This window comes from Pipra filicauda, unplaced genomic scaffold (genome assembly GCF_003945595.2).
Source record: "Pipra filicauda isolate LSUMZ 115617 unplaced genomic scaffold, ASM394559v2 scaffold45_size4122338_pilon, whole genome shotgun sequence".
Lineage (NCBI taxonomy): Eukaryota > Metazoa > Chordata > Aves > Passeriformes > Pipridae > Pipra > Pipra filicauda.
This window is the reverse complement of record NW_024104598.1, coordinates 3838127-3858516: the sequence shown is the minus strand read 5'-3', so window position 1 is coordinate 3858516 and position 20390 is coordinate 3838127. Positions and strand designations below refer to the sequence as shown.

The 20390-nt window shown below is 52.5% G+C and overlaps 3 protein-coding genes across 4 annotated transcripts; 1 reads left to right on the top strand and 2 right to left on the bottom strand.

The window, feature by feature from the left end:
• Positions 1–1425: 1425 nt before the first annotated feature.
• Positions 1426–2884, bottom strand: LOC113986332 (pre-mRNA-splicing factor 38B-like). 2 transcript variants are annotated; one of them, XM_027717959.2, is made up of 2 exons: positions 2574–2884; positions 1426–2488 (listed from the first exon to the last, which is right to left on the bottom strand). In XM_027717959.2, the coding sequence occupies exons 1-2, from the start codon at positions 2649–2651 to the stop codon at positions 1646–1648; spliced, it is 921 nt and encodes a 306-aa protein (XP_027573760.2). In that variant the 5' UTR covers positions 2652–2884; the 3' UTR covers positions 1426–1645. The 2 variants fall into 2 exon arrangements, with proteins under 2 accessions (XP_027573760.2, XP_027573759.2); XM_027717958.2 differs by having other exon boundaries at positions 1426–2510; positions 2574–2881.
• A 1192-nt stretch (positions 2885–4076) lies between these two features.
• DNAJC17 (DnaJ heat shock protein family (Hsp40) member C17) lies at positions 4077–20173 on the top strand. Its single transcript, XM_027717960.2, has 11 exons — positions 4077–4209; positions 6031–6100; positions 7351–7409; positions 8669–8756; positions 9197–9279; positions 9827–9923; positions 10632–10681; positions 11193–11270; positions 12172–12252; positions 13142–13270; positions 19965–20173. Exons 1-11 carry the CDS (start codon positions 4132–4134, stop codon positions 20085–20087), a joined length of 936 nt encoding a protein of 311 aa, XP_027573761.1. The 5' UTR covers positions 4077–4131; the 3' UTR covers positions 20088–20173.
• On the bottom strand, positions 16099–18531 carry CUNH15orf62 (chromosome unknown C15orf62 homolog). The gene is made up of 2 exons (XM_027717964.2): positions 17847–18531; positions 16099–17449 (listed from the first exon to the last, which is right to left on the bottom strand). The coding sequence occupies exon 2, from the start codon at positions 17323–17325 to the stop codon at positions 16810–16812; it is 516 nt and encodes a 171-aa protein (XP_027573765.1). The 5' UTR covers positions 17326–17449; positions 17847–18531; the 3' UTR covers positions 16099–16809.
• Positions 20174–20390: the final 217 nt, after the last annotated feature.

Below are 20390 nucleotides of genomic sequence, written 5' to 3'. Positions count from 1 at the left end.
TTTTTTTTTTTTTTTTTTTTTTTTTTTTTTTATTTCAGGAGAAATTGTTTGAGTTGTCTTACTCGCTGTTATCCGAAAATAACAGCAATATGGCTCTGCCACCACCATCCACCCACAATGAATGCTCACCTGTATCTTTCCAGGGTTTTCCCATTGAAATATTTGCGTGAGTGTGTTTAGGTGGACACATCCAGCGTTTCCAGATCCCTGGCAAGGTGCTCAGAGAGGCTGCCTTGGCCAGGGAGTGGATTTTCCGGGGAGATAAACAAACATCAGCTTATACCCGATGGGAAGTTTTGTACTGAGTGAAAAAAAAAGTAAATCCAGGGAAAACTGAACAGCTTACACCAAATGGGAAGCTTGGGATTTAATGAGAAAAGTAAATCCAGGGAAAAATTAACAGGATAGTTCTGCTCCTGTGCGTGGCCCCCTCCTGTGCCCAGCGCTCCTCGCTTCTCCCACCGGACACTGGGTGTGTTTGCCAGGAGTCTCTGGTAGCAAGAGCCCCCCTTTGAGGATAATCTGGGAAAATGGGTGAACTCCGGATCTATTTGAAGCAGGCTTATGTGGAAGAAAAATAAATTCACTCAAGGAAAGGAGTGGCTCTACCAGAGCATGGTGTGGACATCCAGGATCCTTGCCCACAAGCTCCAGAGCTCAGCACTGAGCCCTGTGAGCCCCAGGTCCTGTTTTTCACCATCTGTTGAATTTTATGGCTTCTGTTCCCAATTATTTCTAGCAGTGCAAGAGGGATCCAGTGTGATCAGCCTCCTTCCATCCAGCACAGTACATATCCATTGGCAAAATCCATGTCCCACGTGCTGAATGTGCATTTAGGGAGATTATCAACTACACTGATGTCCCAAGTGAGGGATAAATGGGACAGTGCAGGTTATTGGGGTGATTCCAAAGGCTGGCATTTAGGGACAGGGGCTGGGTGACAGCTGGGAGGGAAGTGAAGGGCAGGTTTTGGCCCTGGGGCAGGGCTAGGGCACCTCCAGCACTGAATGGTATCAGCTACACCTTTTTTTTGTGGAAAATGTTCCTGTACCAAGGCGTGGCTCCGCTGAAAAAATGCTAAGGGCTTCCAGCTTTTCCCAGCAAAATTTCCCCGGATAAAATTGGAGGAAAAGCAAAAAAAAAAAAAAAAAAAAAAAAAAAAAAAAAAAAAACAAATAAATCAAATTCAGCTGTGGAATCCTGGGGCACAGAGAGGGGAAGAGCCCGTGGGGATGTGGGGAGAACCCCCTGCTCCTTCCTTGATCCACAGAGGCACATGATGGCGCTGGAGGGAGCACAGAGAGGGAAAGGATAGGGCTCATGAGGGCAACCCAAGGCACCCCCACGGCCTGGGGTGCTCCAAAATACCTGTGGAGGCTCCTGAGGCAGCAAAAAGCACAAAGGGAAATAAAGGAAGCGCTGGGCTAAAGTGACATTTGTTTATTCGGAGGGAGTCAAACCCCCCGGAACGGGATGCCCAGAGAGGATCTGGTGGCTCCATGCTGGGAGATCACAGAAGGCTGGCTGGACACTCTGGGCTGTCCTGTGCCAGGACTGAGTGTGGCCTTTCCCCTCTTGGGAGGGTGGGCTCTTGGGTCCTGTGCCCTGCATGGCTCTGGGTCCTGCACCGGTACCGGTTCCTCCCTTAGGAGTCTGGGATGTGCTGTTGGTGCCTCGGAGCTCGTTGCTCACCAGCATTCCTGCTCCTCCAGTGCCTCTGCCTCGCGGAGTCGTCGTGGGGCTCCGTTCCTGAGGATGATGTCTGGGTGTCCCGGCGTTGCCTGCGGGACCTGCTCCATTGCTTGCGCCAGCCGTGGGAACGCTCCCTGTTCCTCCTCCGCCACCTCTGTCTGCTGCGGCGGCCCCGTGCCTGTCCCTGCTGATCTTGGCTCCGTGGCGTGTGGGACCCGCGCCGGGATCGCCTCCCCCACGAGGAGTCCGAGGTGTCCTGTTCAGACCCCGGAGCTCGTCCCTCGCCAGGCACATTGTCCCGATCCCCTCTCCACTGACGCCTCCTCCTTCTCCGCCGACGCCTCCTCCTTCTCAAGAAGCTGCTCCCTTGGGCGTGCTGAGACCACTGGTGGCCGTCACGGTGCCACCTCAAGGACCTCCTTCGGCCCTGCTCCGAGAGCTCATCGTGGCTGCTGCCGCTGTGTCCTGAGCGGCTCCACGTGCCTTGCTCCGAGCGGCCGAGCTGCCTCTGCTTGCTGTCGTACACCTGGTCCTGCACCTCGTGGTACAGGGCCACGTGCTGGGGGTACGTGTGGCGGATGGGCCGCTGGCACTGGGGGCACGCGGCGTCGCTGAGGCTCCAATCCCACAGGCAGAAGCGGCAGAAGCAGTGCCAGCACAAGCTGGAGCACTTGGTGTCGATGTCCCGGCACGCCGGGCAGGCGGGGTTCTCCTCGCTGCCATCCCGTGGCTCCTGGCTGGTGCTGGCAGCAGAGGTGCCCGGCTCTGGAGAGTCCTCCTTCGATGACATCTCGCCCTGCAAGAGACACAAAGGTTCTCTGCGGACACGCGTCCCTCAGAAAAATCCCACAGTGCCTCGTCCCTTCGGAGCCGTCCCACACCTCAGCAGCGGTGTTGTCACGCGGGGCCTGCCGCCCACCAGTCTCCCCACGGGATTGACTGAAGATCTGTGCCCCCATCCCGATTCCATGGAATGCTGGGACACGGCCCTTTCTGACGCGGCCCACGTCGCGGTGTCACGGGTGAGGTCGGCCCCGTCACGCGCCCGTGTCACAAAGGGACAGCCCCGAAGGGCCGGGGTGCTGTGGCTGGGTTTAGGGACACGTGTCAGCAGATATACTTTGTGTCTTCGAGGGTGAGATGGTGTCACAGGAGGGGACTCCAGAGTGGAGCCCCAGAGGGAGGTCCCCGAGGTGGCACCACGATGGCCACAGGTGCCCTCAGCACACCCAGGGCTGCGACTCATCAGGAACTGTAGTCACTGGACAAGGGGGAATGGCTTCCCACTGCCAGAGGGTGGGGTTAGATGGGATACTGGGAAGAAATTCTGTCCTGTGAGGGTGCTGAAGCACTGGAGTGGATTTCCCAGAGAAGCTGCAGCTGCCCCATCCCTGGAAGTGTCCAAGGCCAGGTTGGACGGGGCTTGAGCAAACTGAGATAGTGGAAGGTGTCCCTGCCCATGGGACTGAACAGGCTTTAAGGTTCCTTTGAACACAGACCATTCTATGAGTCTGTGACAAGCAAGGCTCCTGCTCTCCTTGGGTGAAGCTCCATGGAGACGGACCCAGAATTCTTGGGTTTCATTGCACTGCTAGGTTAGAAAACATCTCCCAAACATACACTTTGCTGGATTCACATTTACCCAATTTTCTTCATGATCTCAGGTTCGTTAATATTGCTGATTAAAATAAATGGTCTGAAGGCTCTTAGTCCTTCAGCCAGCAAGGACACAAATCCTTCTACAATAATCGAATAAAGACTGAAAAAACTCCATCTCCTATGTAATGGAATAATTGGATAGACTAGTGCTTCCTACTCAGAACTGCGTGGAAAAAAAGGAAGGCATCTTAGGTCAATAAGAAGACAATAGGAATTTCCGAAGGAGCCGTGCCTTGGGCTGAGATGGATGCTTTTCTGGGAACAACAAAAACAAGGATGCTTTTGGGAACGGGCTGTAGTTGGGCTCGCAGCACCCCGCACTGGCACAGGCTGCCCGGAGAAGCGATGGAGTCGCCACCCCTGGAGGGATCTACCACATGGATGTGTCTGTGCACTTGGGGACATGGCCAGCGGTGGGGGGGGACAGTGGGACTCCATGTCCCGGACGGGCTTTCCTCGATGAACTCGCTGTCACGGGCGCGCCGGCTCTCGCGCACAGCCCGACGGGAGTTGTAGTTTTCTTCCCGCCTTTTCCCGCTCACAGGAGCCGCAAAGGAACTACAGCACCCGGCGCACCACGCGGCGCACGGCGCCCGTCAGACGCGCCCTTCCGCGGGGGCGCGTGGTGCATCACGGTAATTGTAGTCCACCCGCGGGAGCGGCGCGCGGCGCGGCAGCGCTTGGGGACTACGTTTCCCAGCGAGCGGCGCGGCCCGGCCGCGGCACCGGGAAAGGGAACGAGCGGCACCGGGAGCGGGACCGGCACCGGGGAACGCGGAGATGGCGGTCGATAAGGACCTGCTGGAGCTGGACCTCTACGGGCTGCTGGGAGTCGGCGAGAAGGCGTCGGAGAAGGAGGTCGTGGGCGCGGGACGGCTCGGGACGGGCCCCTTCCCTCCCTGTCCCGGCGTCCTCGGGAACGGGATGTTCCCGGTGCCGCGCTCTGCCCGGGGCGGAGCTGAGCGGCTGCTCCGAGCGCTCTTGGTGCGCTCCCGCTGCCCGGGGCGCTGCTGCGGGGCCGGGGCTGTGAAATCGTGCGGAAAGGCCGGTTTTGCCGGTGTTGGTTATTTTATCCCGGGTTTACCGATATTGGCGTTATTGCCCTCAGTTTGCCCTTGTGCCTTCTCAGTCCCGCCTTGGGAGGAGGGAATGGCTGGGAGGGAGAGCTGCAGAGCTGGTCCGCGACCGCTATTCCCTTCGCTTTGTTATTTACGTGCCTCCAGAAGGAAAGTCGCGGTGTTTATCCGAAAATCCAGCTGTTAGAGGTCAGTCCAGGTGCTGTCGGTGCCCGTAAGGCTTCTGGTTCATTCTGGGGGGTTTACGACCCTCTCCCTGGAAATTCCCCTTGAGTGAAGCACCCAGCGGGAACAATCCAGGGATTGGATGAGCTGAAAAGGCTTCGGGTGAGCTCAGGTTATTTCCCGGCTGAGCCGGTCCCTGCAGGGGAGGATGAGAGAATTCCCAGCTGGATGGCCTTGGCGCGGCTTTACAAAGCGGCAAATGGAATTTGGGGCGCCAGTCCCTGATCTGAAATACTTGAAATGATCCCAAGACTTTTTTTGTAGCGCGAAATAAATAAGGGGTGAGGAAAGCCCTTTCCACCCGCTGGTCGGAGCAGCCCGGCGGGAGCTGGGCAGCTGATGGATGTTTGGGAGTGAGTTGTCTCTCCCTCACCTGGAATCTTATGCAGGAGGTTGGGTCACCTGCAGCGCTTTCCTTGTGCGTTCCCATCCCTGGAGCTTTGTCCACCAGGTGGGGCCGAGACACAACTTTCTCCACTCGTTTTAGCAGGAAATTGCTTGTCACTAGGACAGAACAGCTTCCTCCCCTTTTTTTTTTTTTCCCCTTCTTTCCCCCTTTCCCCTTTTTTGTCCTTTCCCCCCTTTTTTCCCCTTTCTCCTGTCTTTTTCCTTTCTCCCCTTGTTCCCCTTTCCCGTTTGTTCCCCTTGCCCTTTTTTCCCCTTTCCCCTTTTTCTCCGTTCCCTTTTTCCCTTTCACTTTTTTCCACTTCCCTCCTCTTTTTTCCCCTCTCCTCCCTTTATTCTCTCTCCTCCCTTTATTTCCTCTCCGCCCCTTTATTCCCTCTCCCCCCTTTTTCCCTCTTTCCCCTCCTTTTTTTCCACCTTTCCCCTCCTTTTTTTCCACCTTTCCCCTCCTTTTTTTCCACCTTTCCCCTCCTTTTTTTCCACCTTTCCCCTCCTTTTTTTCCACCTTTCCCCTCCTTTTTTTCCACCTTTCCCCTCCTTTTTTTCCACCTTTCCCCTCCTTTTTTTCCACCTTTCCCCTCCTTTTTTTCCACCTTTCCCCTCCTTTTTTTCCACCTTTCCCCTCCTTTTTTTCCACCTTTCCCCTCCTTTTTTTCCACCTTTCCCCTCCTTTTTTCCTCTTTCCCCTCCTTTTTTCCCCTTCCCCCCTTTCTTTTCCCCTCCCCCCTTTTTTCCCTCTCCCTCTTTTTTTTCCTTCCTCCCCTTTTTTCCCTTTCCCCTTTTTTTCCCTCTCCCCTTTTTCTCTCCTCGGCTCAGACTCACCCCAAACACACCTTCCCGCCCAGCGAGTGCCCCTGGCCCATTCCCTTTCAATACAAGGATACTTTTTTTGCTTTTTCCAAGCTGCCTTTTTTTTTTTTTTGACAACCCCAAGCCAGTCCCACCCCAGTAACTCCCAGCGTGGCCCCTGCAGGTGAAGACAGCGTTCCGACAGAAGGCCCTGACGTGCCACCCGGACAAGAACCCGGACAACCCCCGGGCAGGTGAGACGCCAGCAGCAATTCCTCCTGGGAGTTTTCACCTCTCCAGGCTCCTGGAAGCGGCTCTGCTTCCCTTCAGCAGTGTCCCTGAGGGAATGCCAGGGTGCCTGTCACCTGGAACACGCACACACACGGGGCTCAGAGTTGCTGCCGTTGCTGTTAACTCCGGTTTTTAGGGCTGTCGGGTTTGGGAGCATCAGCGTTGAGTCAGTGCTGGCACTGGAATTGCACCTCTCAAAATCTTCCCACGTGGTGCCTGAACCCAGACCTTTGGCTGGACACTGGTTTCACCCATATCTCCCACAGTCCAAACTTCAACAGCACATTATCTGTGGGCACGGCCCGTTTTTGTCGGGGAAAGGGCCCCGGCTGTGGAGCTGAGCTCACCCAGGCTGAGCAAGGTCTGGCTTCTGCTGCTGCCCTGCTTCCCAGAGTAACTGTGGGGGAAAAAATAGCAGCACTGAGGGGAAATCTGGGAGGTTTGATGCCTGCAGGAGCGATGGGAAGGATGTGGGGAAGCCTCAGGCTTATCTGTGTCACCTTGGAGGAGGAGGAGCAGCAATGTTGATGTGAGATGAAAAGTTTGGATCTCGGGCTGGAAAGGTGGTGATGTGCCAGGCAGGATTTGTGTGGAAGGGGGAATTTCAGCTGCCTGCAGTGAGGGAGGGAGTGGTTGCTGTAGATGGAAATTGCATAATTAGCAATTAGTTTCTTTTTTGTGCGTCGAGACTGCTGATAATTCATCTTCACAAAAATAAATATAATTTCCCAGTGCTTATAATAGGACAAAGGAAAGACTTTTAAAGGCTAGATGGCTGTAATATAACATAACAATTTCCAGCACGACATAAGCAGGAATTCTTGATGATTTATTTGTACACAAACAAGAGGAAGTGAAAGGAAAAGCACTGAGAGGAAGAAGAAAACTGAGCTCCAGCTAAATGTGCCATGAAGGAGACATTGCAACCCGTGATAAAAACAATCAGTAAGAAAAATTAGGTTCATGTGTTCAAGATTTTTCTTAAAATGAAACAATCCCAGGTTTTGTTTCCTTATTTACTCTCAGGCTGATGTAACAGATGTTGCCCTTTGGGTTGAGGTGACCCTGGCAGGGGTTGGCTTTGGAGAGATGATTCTTCTTTCTTGGAGAGCCATTCCTGCAGGTCTCTCCCATAAGGAATTGTCTTTCCTGTTCTTTCCCAGATGCCTCCCATGGTTTCCTGCATCTTACCCTCATTTCTTCTCGTTCCCAGCGGAAATCTTCCACCAGCTGTCCCAGGCCTTGGCCGTGCTCACAGATGCAGCAGCCAGGGTAAGGATCATCCCTTGGGAAGGGTGGGATTTTGGGGTGTTGCTGGAAGCTCTTCCTGTCTGTCCTGCTCTGTTCTCCAGTGGAGAGTCTGTGAATACAAGTCTCAGCTGTCGTTCCCTGTGCTTCTCCACGGGATCAGATATTAGGTGCCAAACAAAAGCTGGGAGAAACGTTCTGTTTCTGATCAGATGCTCTCTCCAAGGGTGAGATACTGTCTTTAATAACATGTTAGACTGGAGCCTATCCCATTTAATAACATCAGTGATAACCACCCCTGATTCAGGGACACCAAATTCCCATGGCAACAGTGCATTTGCAGTTCCCTCCAAGTCAGGGGCTGACAAATGAATAATACCTGGATGTGATTGCTGAGGCTCCAAGCTTTTCATAAAAACAGACCAAAAATGAGCCAGTAACTCTCTGCAGATAAGCTCAGAAGAGAGACGTGTGCTGATTTCGGGTGATAAGAGCTAAACCCATGAAATAACTTCTCTTTTCAAACACTGGCAGAGCTTTTAATCCCCTCTCCAAGGGGGAATTCAGCTTTGGGCATCCAAGAACTTTTGGTCTTCTATATATTTAAAAGGAAAAACTGTTTAGCAAACCTTTGCCATGCAGGAAGGGAATAAAAAAAAGGGAAAATCGCAGCTTTTTCCAGTTGATAAAAACAGTTGTACAACTATTCTACAGGTAATATGAGAGGCAGTCTGTGCTCACCTCCTACACAGAGGCTCTGTGCAGGCTGAGGAACACATTAGCAACTGCTTTAAACAGGTGCCAGTGAAATTGCCAGTTCACCCCAGTTCTTAGATCTCTCTGGTGCTGAATTAATGTTGGTGTGTTTTTGCTGCTGAGGATTTTGGGTGCTCTTTGATCTGATACATTCATAGCACCTCAAACGTGTCTGTGAATAAATATTTCATGTCAAGTAGACCCTTTTTAGTTGTAAAACTGTGCTCCAAAGCCAACCTGGGCTGTCACCAGCGCCCCTAAAGCCGCTTTTGGGACGTTCAGGGAACCAAAATGTTCTTCCCACCTCTGAAGATGGGTCAGAGTTCTCTCCAGTACACGTTGAAGTTATTCCTGGACTTTCTCACCCTTCCATCTGGAGATCTTCGGGCCTCTTCTCGTGTTTTCAGGATATTTGTGTTAACTTCCAACACTTCTAGGGGTGATGTCTGATGTCATTTTTGTTCCCTGCTTTCCAGTTTCTCTCCCTGTTCCTGTAGTTTCACCCTGTTGTGCTGGTTCCTTGGCAGGCAGCATATGACAGGGTGAGGAGGGCGAAGAAACAGGCTGCAGAAAGGACACAGAAGCTCGATGAGAAGAGGAAGAAAGTAAAGCTTGGTAATAAAACCAAACCTTCCCGTTGCCTTGAACTGGGTGTTTGCATTTCTTCTCCCACAGGAACTCCCCCAGTGATCAACCTGCTGTCATCCATGTCTGATGGCTTTGGGTTCTTTGTGCCCAGTACAATGCAGGAGCCACCTGGAATCTCCTGCCACAGCCATGGCTGGGATGGCCCTGCTCTGGGAAGGAAGGAATTAGGTCCTGCTCTGGGAATTTGGGGGGTTGATGCCTGTTAGACTCCTTTTGATGTGTGGGGGCAGAGGAGAGGTAGCAGTGACACCAGGACATGAGTGTAGGTGTAGCCACATTTGTGATCTTTCCCTCCTCCCCTGGCCAGCAGGGAAAAATTAAAATTCTCTTTGGGTTGTTTTAATTTCTCTTAAATGTTTTGCATTTTATTTATGAATTTATTTTTTTATTTAATTCCCTCTCTGCAGATCTTGAAGCCAGAGAACGAGAAGCCCAGTCCCAGGAGAACGAAGAGGAGGAGATCGGGATAACGAGATCATTAGAAGAAGAAGTAATGATTCATTCTTAGGTTTCTCCGCTTCTTTTGAGGAAAAATTGCTGAAAGTCTTCTTTCCCTTCCTGATGAAATCTATGGGATGAGATGCAGCAAATCTCTGGGTTGCAGGATTTCAGGCTCTGGGACTAAGGGGCTCTGTGAATCACACACTCCCAGGGTGGTTTGGGTTGAAAGGGACCTTAAAGCTCATCCAGTTCCAATCCCCTGCCATGGGCAGGGACACCTTCCTTTGGACCAGGTTGTTCCAACCTGGCCACGGAAAAAGAGGAAGGTAGAAGGGATTTTGTGGCAGTCTGGCAAACATGTTGATCCGGGGAGTTTATTTTTCCTGCCCTTTTCCTTTTGCACAGCAGACAACAACAACAACAACAACAACTGCCTGGTTTATCTGCTGGCTGGGAGGGATGGTGTCACTGGGAACATCCCACTTTAGTGCTGGAGCTGTCCCAGGAGGGGTGTCCCAGGACACCCAAGGGATTCCTGGCATGGAGCAGCCCTGGAATTGCCTCAGGTGTCCCGTGCTGTGTTCCCTGTGCCGTAGATAATCCGCCTGCGGGAGGAGGGCTCCCGGCAGCTGGAGGAGCAGCAGAGGCTCATCAGGGAACAGATCCGGCTGGAAAGGGAGCAGCACAGCCAAGGTGAGCACAGAGCAGCTCGGAGCCCTCATACAAGGCCAGAAAAAATCCTGATCTGGCAAGTTCAAGCAACAAAACAACCAGAGCCCCAGAGACAGAAACTCTCCTTGGAGTCCCCAGGCTTTTCCTGTATTTTTTTGCCTTTCTTAACTTCATTTCACATCTTTTTTTTTTTTATTTCCCCCCTTTTATTTTTAATTTTTTTCTTTTCATTTTTCTTTCAATTTTCGCAAACTGGGGGAGGATGTTGAGAATTTGCTTGGTGTAAGCCACTTTGAGATCCCTTTGCAATAAATGCACCATTATGAAGTATTTAATTGCAGGGCCAAATTAAATTCCTAGGCTGTGCTATCCTGCTTTTTGCCTACCCTTAATTTTTCCGCAGTTGTTCCCGCCAGGACAACTTCCTTTTGCAGGGAAAAATGTCTCAGAAGCTACCAGGTCTCCTGCTTGTATTTTTACTTACCTGTTTCTTGCCTTGATCGTGGCAAGTCTGGGCATCCTAGAAGGGGAAAAACGCTGCCATGGAATATTCAGTCTGTGCTGCAGTTCCTGTTGCACAGGACTTTTGGGGCTGGAATGGTCTGGTGGAAATCCAGAAGTGTTTGCTGTTGTCATATGTATGATCTCAGGGAAGATTTCGTGCTAAATGCTGAGGAGTTTTCTCGCCCATGTCCTTTCAATCTGTGTTTTTCCCTTTCCCCTCCTTAGGCAAGCAGGAAAGAAATGGAGCAGAAGGCAAAGTAACTCCTAAACTCAAGGTAAGACACTCTTAAAAAGCTGGGTTTTGGTGTAAACTTATAGAACATGATGGAAAACAGAAGGGACACTTCAACCCTGCTGAGCTGGCTCATCCCTTTTTACAGTGGAGGTGAAATTCCCCTGTGGAATGTGCATCATCAAGTGAACAGCTCTTGTCCTTGCCCTTAGAATCCCTTCCTCCCTCACCTTTCCTCTGTCTGCTCCAGATTTCTGAGCCTGAAATTGAGTTGTTTTTGCTTTAAGCGCAGGGGAACATCTGCTAATTGCCCTGACAGAGCCATCAGCATCCTTTCAGTGTGATCTTTTTATATTCCAGTGAGCAACAGTTTCTCCCTGTTCCCCAAACAGTTTGTTCCCTGTGCTCATTCCCGTGCTGAGATCACTGTCTTGGCAGTCCTGGGAGTGTGGCTGTAAATAGCAGACGTGGGGAATGTGCAGGGGGTGGGAGCAGCGTTGAGCACAGCAGTGCATTCAAGCAGACAAAATTAACTCCTGGTCTTTATTTCCCAGCTCAGATGGAAATGCAGGAAAGAAGATGAGACGGGAGGGGGATACTCCAAAGATGTGCTGCTGCAGATGCTGCAAAAGGTCCCGTCTCACACTCACTTTCCTACTGCTGGGTCTTCCCCTGCTCTCTGGTATAAGGATAATGAATTCTGGGAAGCTGCATATCATAAAATCATGGAACAATGAAATGGTTTGGATTGGAAGGGACCTTAAAGCCCATCCAGTCCCACCCCCCTTCCACCAGCCCAGGTTGCTCCAAGCCCCATCCAGCCTGGCCTTGGACACTTCCAGGGATGGGGCAACCACAGCTTCTCTGGGCAACCTGTGCCAGGGCCTCCCCACCCTCACAGGGAAGAATTTTTTCCCAATCTAACCCTATTCCCTGTCAGTGTGAAGCCATTCCCCCATGTCCTGTCACTCCAGGCCCTTGTGAGATATAAACTGGGGTGGCTGATTTTTGCCTCTGTTCACCTTTCTCGTGCAATTTTCAGAAATCATCAGCACGTTCATACAATCATTAGGTTGGAAAAGACCTCCAAGATCATCAGCTCCAACCTTTGAACCAAGTTTGATCTGTGAGCTGGGAGCTGTTTCCCAGCTAACACCTCTGCCCTGCTGTGGGAAGTGCAGAGACAGGAGCAGACAAGCCTTTGATCTGATTAATCCCAGCGTGGCAGCTTTATTTTCCCTCCCTGCAAGTGCCTCCTGTAGCTCTGGCTCTGAGCTGAGCATCCCTCTTGCACTGGGGCTTGCTGGAAGCCAAGTGTGTTGCTCTGTGCCTCTCTAGGATTGTTTCCTGGAGGGACAGAAATTATGGCAGGTTGAGGTTGGTGGAAGCATCATGTGGGACAGAAATGGTGACAGCTCAACCCCATGCCTGTGAAAACACATGTTTTCTCTTTGTGTTCGTTTAATACATGAACTCCACGTCTCTCCTGGGTCTGTAATTAACTTTTTTTTTTTCCCTTCTTTCTTTTACCAGTATGGAGATGTGCTCAATTTGGTGATCTCCAGCAGGAGGACTGGGAGTGCAGTGGTGGAATTTGCTGCGGTGAAGGCGGCGGTGAGCGTGCAGAGCCCCAGCTGGGTGTGGTGGGGGGGATGCCACAGGAGGGGACAGGTCACAGGGTGACAGCCCAGGTCATTAAGGCAGTGGAGAAGGCTAATGAGAGTCTGAAGGCACAGAGGGATGAAGGGAGTGGCAGAGCTGGAGGCACAGACCCGGAGCAGACCAGGCACATAAACAGGTTGTGCGTGGAACGGGCTGAGGGAAGAGACAGTGCCTGAAAAATCAGGCACCGAGCATTTAATCAGCTCCCACTGAAGGTGAATTACCTTGGAGTTGGGCTTTTGTGTTTTAGAGGTGATACCAGGCATTTGCAGTGAAAAACAAATCAAAGTGTCCTGGCTCACTGTGAGTTTTAATAATTCACGTGGCTGTGGGAACAGAAATCACCAGTTACCCTTAATTTTAGTAGTTCCATTAACTTACTCTGTGCAGGAGCCTCTGTTCCTTGTCACCTGTTCTTTCACTCACATCCAAAAGATCAAAAGGAAAACCAGCCCAGAACTGTGTGTGACCTGTTTATCTGAAGATCTGGCAGGGGTATGTTCTGTCTGTGCTCAATGCAGATAAGGACCATAAAAGTGCCTTAAAGATGATCTGATTGCAACAGATCTTAACAAATGCAATCACAGAAGGGTTTAGGCCAGAAGGGGCCTTAAAGGCCATCGAGTTCCACCCCCTGCCATGGGTAGGGACACCTGCCACTAGCCCAGGCTGCTCAGAGGTCCATCCAGCCTGGCCTTGGACACTTCCAGGGATGGATCTTCCTTGTTTGTGCCCCACTTGGCCTTGAGGCCGGTCTGAGATGGGAGAGTGATCCTTAGGGACCTGTGAGGGAGCGGGGCCTGGAATTCAGGTGGTGATGGAAGAATGTTTTCCTTGCTAGGAGATGGCTGTGAAGAACGAAGTTGGCCTGATAAACAACCCTCTGAAGATTTCCTGGCTGGAGGGGCAGCCCCGGAGCCACCCCAGCACTGTCCTCTCTGACAGCACCAGCCAGCCCAGGACCTCACAGGTAAGGAGACATGGGCTGTGGTATTTAAATTCGTTGCTGTAGCAACCTAAATTTCAGTGTGCTTTGTACTTATGGGCAAATATGAGCTGCAAAGAAACACTTGATGCCAGGCCTGGCTTTCCCACCAGCTTTTCTGTGCTGGACCAGTGGCTTTTTTAAAGAGAACTGGAGCTGTTTGGATGACTGGATCTTCACACACTCGCTGTCTTCCAAGTGAAGAACAAGGATGTTCCTTGCTCAGCCCAAAGCCTCCAATGCCATTCTGCTGGGATTTGTTAATAGGTGTTGACTGTGGGAATTCTCTGGCTGGGAGCTGCTGAAATGGGGGTTTTTTTAGGCAGTCTTGGTTACTCACTGCGTTCACAGGAGAAGGAAATTTCAGTGATGGAAGGAAACCTCTAATTTTAGGGTCCACAGGAGGGAGGAGAAAGCAATATCAAGCTAAATACCCTTCTAGAGACCTCATTGTCTGGGTTTGGTCCTCCACACCAGTGTGGTTACTCTGAGTGCAAGCTGCATGTCTTCTAGCTTACTTAGCCAGTTCCTTGGCTGGGAAGGTGGGAAGGGACCTGGTTCAAACTTCACATGGCACTTACCCTCCTCTCCTCCTTCCCTGTGGTGTAAAGATTCAGAAGTCTCATTGCTGAGAGGGCTCCTGCCTCGTGCTGTCCAGGTGCTCTTAAGCTGTGTGTCTCCATCAGCCTTCTGTGTGTTCACTCCCTAAATATTTTAAGCCTGTGAGATTGTTCAGTACATTCACTCTTGACTTTTTTTGCCAGTACTTTGTTTATAGTACTGGTGTTTATACATCAGAATGCCTGGTTGTTGTTCTATCCATGTAGAATCTGGGAGAGTCCTGCAGCCACGGGAGATTCAGAGAGGGGACCAGGGTGGTAGAAAGGAAATTGGGGCAAAAAAAGGATTCCAAACCACTTTATTTGAGAATTTCTCATTAGGAGAGAGTGAGAACTGGCTCATTCCTGCCAAAGGGTGTTGCTGTTGCAGTTGGAGCTTGGTGGTGGATTCCAGCCTGTGTGGGTTCAGATCCCTGAGTTTATCCTGGCCTGTTTCCATGCCCAGAGCTTGTTATTTTGGAAGTGCGGTGTCTGCCTGTGGTGAAGGATTAGTGTGGTTGGGGCAGCAGGGAGAGCAGGAAAGCAGCAGGAGGGGTTCATGGTGACCCACCTCTGCCCAGCACAGCCTCCTCAATCCCATCCTGCTTCTCAGGATGGGGAGGAGTCGCTGCCAGGGCCATGCATCCTTCCCAGGAATTGCACTGCTGATGCTTGGCTGTCCTTTCTGCTGCTCTTTTTTCTGTAAGCAACTGCAATTTCTGGGATTACGTTGCAGCCTTGCATCTCTAAACTGCTCTGCTTCCCACTTTTCCCAGCGCCTGCTCCAGACCCTCTCAAAATCCTGCTCCTGCTGCATCCACCAGGATGTTTCCACAGGATGATTAGTGTGCTAATAGCTCCTCTTGGCTGTTTTGCTTGCAGCTGACTTAGTTTGCCCTCTCCAGCTCTGGGCTGTGCAGGATGAGCTTCCAGATCCCTGTTGCTCCTGCCTCTTCCTTTCACACCCAGCCATCAGACTCCACATTCTTGCTTCCGAGCTGCACAAATCTCATTCCGATGCAAGCTGCCCTCGCTTCCTATTTGCTTCCCCCCTGTTTTTGTCTGAATCCACCCCCATTTTGTTCCCACCCCGTGCAAAGGCAGCTCCTTCCCTGCTCTGCTTCGGCGAACAGCCCAAGACCCGCAGCGTTCTCATGGCAACGTGCTCGCCGCTCGTCCTCTGGGACAGTCATCCCGGTGCTCCCTGCCTGGGACAGGCACCTGGGAGCTGAGTGCCAAAAGCTGCAGGTGAAGGACAATCAGACCCTAAGCAGGGGGTTTGGAAGTGCTTCCCGTGTGGAAGCAAGGCTGGCTGTTGTGCTGGGAGGAGGCAGTGAGTCGCAGGCTACTCGTTCTCCTACGGCCACGGGTGCACGTTGTCCAGCAGTTCCTGGAGAGCTGCTGGAGCCAAGCAGGCGACTTCCCCTTGGATTACAAAAGCTGTGGCTTGGCCAGTGTTACTCCAGGCCATTGAGAGCAATGCCTGTGTGATGGTTCAGAGCACACAGTGGCTGTGCAGCGCAGTGAGGAGCTTGTTTTGCCACGACAACGGCGTGGAGCACTCAGGTTTGGGAAGGTTTTCCCTGCTCCTTCAGCAGGATCTCCCTGCCAGTGCTCCTCAGCCCTGAGAAAAGCCTCCTGCCTGGCATCCTTGCACCTTTTCTAAGCTCCTTTGAGGTTTCAGAGGGTTTGTTTTGTATTACCAGGCTTTGAGAGGTGTTTCTGACAGGGTAAGAGCCGGCTGTGCCGGCTTTGGAATGACCCTGCACCCTGCTGTAGCCACTTCCAAAGCTCCTGGTTATCTGGGGGCATGGAAGTTTTATTATTGTTGTTTTTTAAAAGAGCCCTAATATCCAGCCTATCAGAAAGGTAAGAATTGGTGACTACTGCAGTAGTTTCTGCAGTGTCCTTTTAGCAGTTTGCCCTGATGCTGCCCCAAAATGTTCTCAGCCTGGCAGAGCCCTTCCTGCTCTCCAGCTCAGGGGTGGAGAACCAGGTCTTGCCCTGAGCTGTGTGAGCTCTCCTTTGGGGAAAATCAAGTCCCAGCAGCTCTCTCCTTCCCCCAGCCCAGAAAAACAGAGCCACGCTGCTTCCCCTCCCTCAGGAAAACCTGCAGTGCCGGGGAGGATGGATCTGGGCCACTCCAGATACCCTGTGCTCCTGGTGCCTTGGCTTTTTGTGGCTTCTTACCAACTAAATGAGGCAACCAGACACTTCCAGTCACAAATACATTTATTCTTCCACGTCTGTACAGCTGGGAGCTCAGTGCATGCGTGAGGCAGCAGTGTGTGGAGACGTCTCCTCTCCCCTGCCAGGAGGATAAACCCACTGCTGGTGCTCTATCACGAGCACGAGTGGATGCTTACCTGTTTCAGGCTGGGAGTGCCAACTGCACTGGAGCTGGGGAAAAAGAAACCCACAAGGAGGAAGAAAAAAAAGAAAAAAAAAAAAGAGGAACAGCTTTGATTTTTCACATCCAGACACGGTGGGAGAAGAACCCCCAGTTCCCGTCTCTCGGCCCTTGCCACACCTGTGGCTTTGAGGTGCAGTGCTGCTGTCTCCTTGCAGGCTGCCTGCTGTCCCACAAGGGATCCATGCCAAGTCCCCGGGTGTCCCTGCCCCGCAGTGTCACAGCCACATCCCCAAAATAACAAGTCTTTCCCAAACGATGCCGTTCTTCCCTGAGGAGGAGACGCACAGTCCGGAGTGGGAGATTCCCAGGGTGAAGAGTGGAAACAGTGCTCTCACCTGAGCTCTGCTCCAGAGGATTCCTTGGCAAGGACAGGGGTGGTCTGTGGTGGGTGAGGCGAGGGCAACAAAACAGGCCACACACGACAGGCATGCTCCAGCATCCTTCCTCCCGCTGGGATCAGAGGAACCGGCAGCAGCATCGGGTAAATGGGATGTGGTGAATGATAAATACCTTCAGATGGCATAATCTCTTGGGTTCTGTTTCCTGAGGGTCTGCAGGACGTCCTCGAGGAGCGATAGCCCCAAATCCACTTTGAAGGACAGGAAGGGGTCAGCCAGGTCGGGAAGAGTGGTGCCGTTCTGGGAACCTGCCTCTGAGGTCCCGTGGTCTGTAGCCTGGTCCTTGTGCGTTTGAGTGCCTTTGTGGTACTGAGCGGCGTCGGAAAAGGAGATGTCGGAGTGGGAGTCGGTGTGGTCGATGATGTTGGGGCAGCTGGAACTGTCCAGGTACAGCCGGGGAGGCTTGGGAGGGGCTTGTGCCTTGGCCAGGTTCTGCTCGCTCTGGCACGACAGGTAATCAGACTTGTCCTTCAGATCCCTCAAGCCTTCCCTCTTCTGGCCGTCAGTGTCCAGAGTGTGGCTGTTCTGGTTCAGGATGATGACTTGGTTGCCCAGCTTTTTGTGCCTCCTGAGGGAGAAACGTCTGAAGAACGTGGTGGACTTGATGGACCCTCTGCGCCAGGTATCCATGCTGAGGGAAGGCAGTGAGGAGAAGGGACCTGCTGACTCCTCACAGGCAGGTGCTGGACTAAAGCCACGGGATCAGCAGCGAGCCACGCAGCAGGAACAGCCTCTTCCTGCCCCGTTCCCGTAGCTGGAAGGAAAACAGAGAGGCTGGTAGTGCAGGAAATGCAGACTCCACGCTGTGGTAAGGAGCAGTTGGCTTGTCTTGGATCTTAAGGAGTCTCCTCCTTGAGTGGAGAAGGAACACGGTGTCTGAGCTCGTTAAACGTGTGCTGGTGAGGAACAGCAAGGCACAGTCACCATGAGAACAGATCTAATCTGGCATCTAGAACAGAAGGGCACCCGGGTGCCATGGTAACCAGCCACCTTCTGCGGAGGGGCACCGCCGGAAAATCCAGTGGGTGGTTGGGAAGGAGACGGTGACTCAGTCCCACTAGAGGAGCCGAGGAAACAGAGGCAAAGGGGGATGTAAAAGGCGACGCCGTGAAAGGCAAATGCCGGGAGAACGGAATGCAAGGGAGACTTACGCCGTGGCGGAGCAGCCCCGGGTCCGAGGGCGCAGAGGAGAAGCTGCTGGAGCACTCGGAGAACTGTGCCTGCCACGCTCACCAGGATGAAGGAGCGAGTCTGGGGACAGCTGAGCCGGGAGTTCGGGAATTCAGCCAGGTTGGACCCAGAATGCTAAAAATCCCCGAAGCCGCCGCCGCCGTCTCTTCATGTGCCGCCCGTCGCCTCTTCCCGGGCTGCAGCTCCTGCTCGGATGTGTTTGTTTTGAGCCAAGCCCTTGCTGAGTCAGCCACGTCAGGAACTGGGTTTTACACGATTGGTAATTGCCAGGATTGCAGGAAGTAGGTGTGTGGAGTGGCAAAGCCTCAGCCCACGCTGCCTGAGGAGCAGGAGAGCTCCTCGGAGGCACCCGGACTGCTGGGAGCTGCCAGCTTGGAGCCCACCTGGATCAGGCTCTTCTCCTCCCTCCTGCCGCTCTGAAGGCTCCGTGTGTCAGCAGGGCTCCCAAACCAGGCTGGGAATAATCTCTTGTCTGTTTTAAATTTCAGTCCGTGTGCGAGGTGGGGATTCAGGTTTGTGTGGGTGATTCATCTGCATGAGTCTCACACAGCAAATCCCTGGGGTTGGTGGGCAGGACTGGGGAGGATCCTGGTTCTGCTGCTGAGGGCCAATACCCATCAGTGCTTTCTGAGACACTGGTGCTGCCAGCACCCAAAGGTCATTTCACTCATCTGGCTCCTAAGACACCAATTAGACTCCTAATTTCCCACTCGACATTCCTCATCTGTTGTGGGGCTTCTATTTTGTCCTCACAGCCGGAGGAACCACTTTGCTGGCACTTGATAACAAATTGCACTTGCCCCATTTTCATGCAGAGTCTTATTTAGCCATTCTATTGCCTTTGTATCCCTGCTGCTTCCTAAGATGTCCTTAAGTACCCAGAGAAGCTGTGGCTGCCCCATCCCTGGAAGTGTCCAAGGACGGGTTGGACAGAGCTTGGAGCAACCTGGGCTAGTGGGAGGTGTCCCTGCCCATGGCAGGGGGTTGGAACCAGATGATCTTTGAGGTCCCTTCCAAGCCAAACCATTCTGTGATTCCATGACTCTCTGAAATCACCACTAAACCCAGTTCCTAGAAGAATGAACGTGAGGGTTTTTTTTTTTTTTCCATTTACCTTCTGTCAAGCCACTTATTTCTGCTTGAACTGTCAAGGAATGAGATGGATGTTTCCAAGCCTTGCAGTGCTTTCATACATCCAAAATAGCACGGCCACCTACTAGTGTGGAATGGCTTTGGAAGCAGAGTTCCAAAGCACTGGAGCAGCTGTCATCTGCTGCCCACGTTCATTAGGCAGAGTCTGCAATCAACTGGGTTCACGTGACAGTTGCTGCCACACTCAGCAGGAAGGCTCCGGGAGCTTTGGAAAACTATTCCATTCCTGCGTCGGGTTTGGGAACATACCTGGTGGTTTTCTTTCTGCAGCCACTTAGAATCGTTCAGGTTGGAAAAGACCTCTAATATCATCAATTCCAACTGTTACAATCACAGAATCAGGAATGGTTTGGGTTGGAAGGGACCTTATGGATCATCCAGTTCCGCTCCCCTGCCGTTGTCAGGGACACCTTCCACTGGCCCAGGTTGCTTCAAGCCCTGGCCTTGGACACTTCCAGGGATCCGCAGCTTTTCTGGGCAACCTGTGAGGTGCTCTCACCACCCTCAGTCGGTTGGGAGTTATCAGTTCCGTGACTGATCCACAGAGGTTGGAGGTTTTTATGGTGTCAGCCTTTACAACGGGTGAAGTGTACGCTGGACTTTGGGCTGCAGCGTTGCAGGTGCAGGGTGAGCTCATCATCCAAAATAATGCCTCATCCAGCCTCGTGGGGAGCAGGGAGCAGCTCTGGCAGCAAGAGGGGAATTCAGGAATGCGGGCTCTCTGTGTCTCCTGCTTTCCCCATCAGCCACACTTAGGAAGCAGCTTGTTTTTCTGTAGCCAGGCAGCTTTCACACCTCGCCCGATCTCTGTGGGATCAAACTGCTTCCTGCCCAGAACTCCCGTGTTGAGAGGGGGGGTTCGGGGAGAGGGGAGCTGGGTCTGCACTGTCCCTGATGGGTTGTGTGTGTTTCCTGCTCCCTGCCAGGCATCCGTGGTGTCGGAGCGGGACTACGAGAGCCTGGTGATGATGAGGATGCGCCAGGCAGCAGAGAGGCAGCAGCTCATCGAGCAGCTCCGGCGGGAAGACGAGGAAGAGTCTCACACTTAGCGTGACAGTAGGGATTCTCCCCACCCCTGCACCCCCCCCGCCCTGAGCTCTTTCTTAATTTAAGTCAATAAACCTCCTTTTTTAAAGCTGGTGTGGGAATACAAACTCCCAGGGACTGCGGCCTTTATCCCTTTCCAGGTTTGGGGAAGGAAATGGCTTCAGTGTGCAGGTATTACCCTGTCAGTGTGTGTCCAGAGCAGCTGCCCCATCCCATGGGACGGGGCGTGAGGGGTGCCATCAGAACACCAAACCTTGGAGCTTTTAATCCCTGGAAGCTCGTCTGGGAGCCATGCATCCAGAAGG

Bases quoted from the DNA above. Each gene is read 5' to 3' on its own strand.
- DNAJC17 (XM_027717960.2), top strand. From the start codon at position 4,132: ATGGCGGTCGATAAGGACCTGCTGGAGCTGGACCTCTACGGGCTGCTG. The intron at 6,101-7,350 runs GTGAGACGCCAG...TCTCGTTCCCAG, and splicing joins CCCGGACAACCCCCGGGCAG to CGGAAATCTTCCACCAGCTG. The intron at 9,280-9,826 runs GTAATGATTCAT...CCTGTGCCGTAG, and splicing joins CGAGATCATTAGAAGAAGAA to ATAATCCGCCTGCGGGAGGA.
- LOC113986332 (XM_027717958.2), bottom strand. From the start codon at position 2,662: ATGGAATCGGGATGGGGGCACAGATCTTCAGTCAATCCCGTGGGGAGA. The intron at 2,511-2,573 runs GTGTGGGACGGC...GCGTGTCCGCAG, and splicing joins GTGACAACACCGCTGCTGAG to AGAACCTTTGTGTCTCTTGC.
- CUNH15orf62 (XM_027717964.2), bottom strand. From the start codon at position 17,325: ATGGATACCTGGCGCAGAGGGTCCATCAAGTCCACCACGTTCTTCAGA.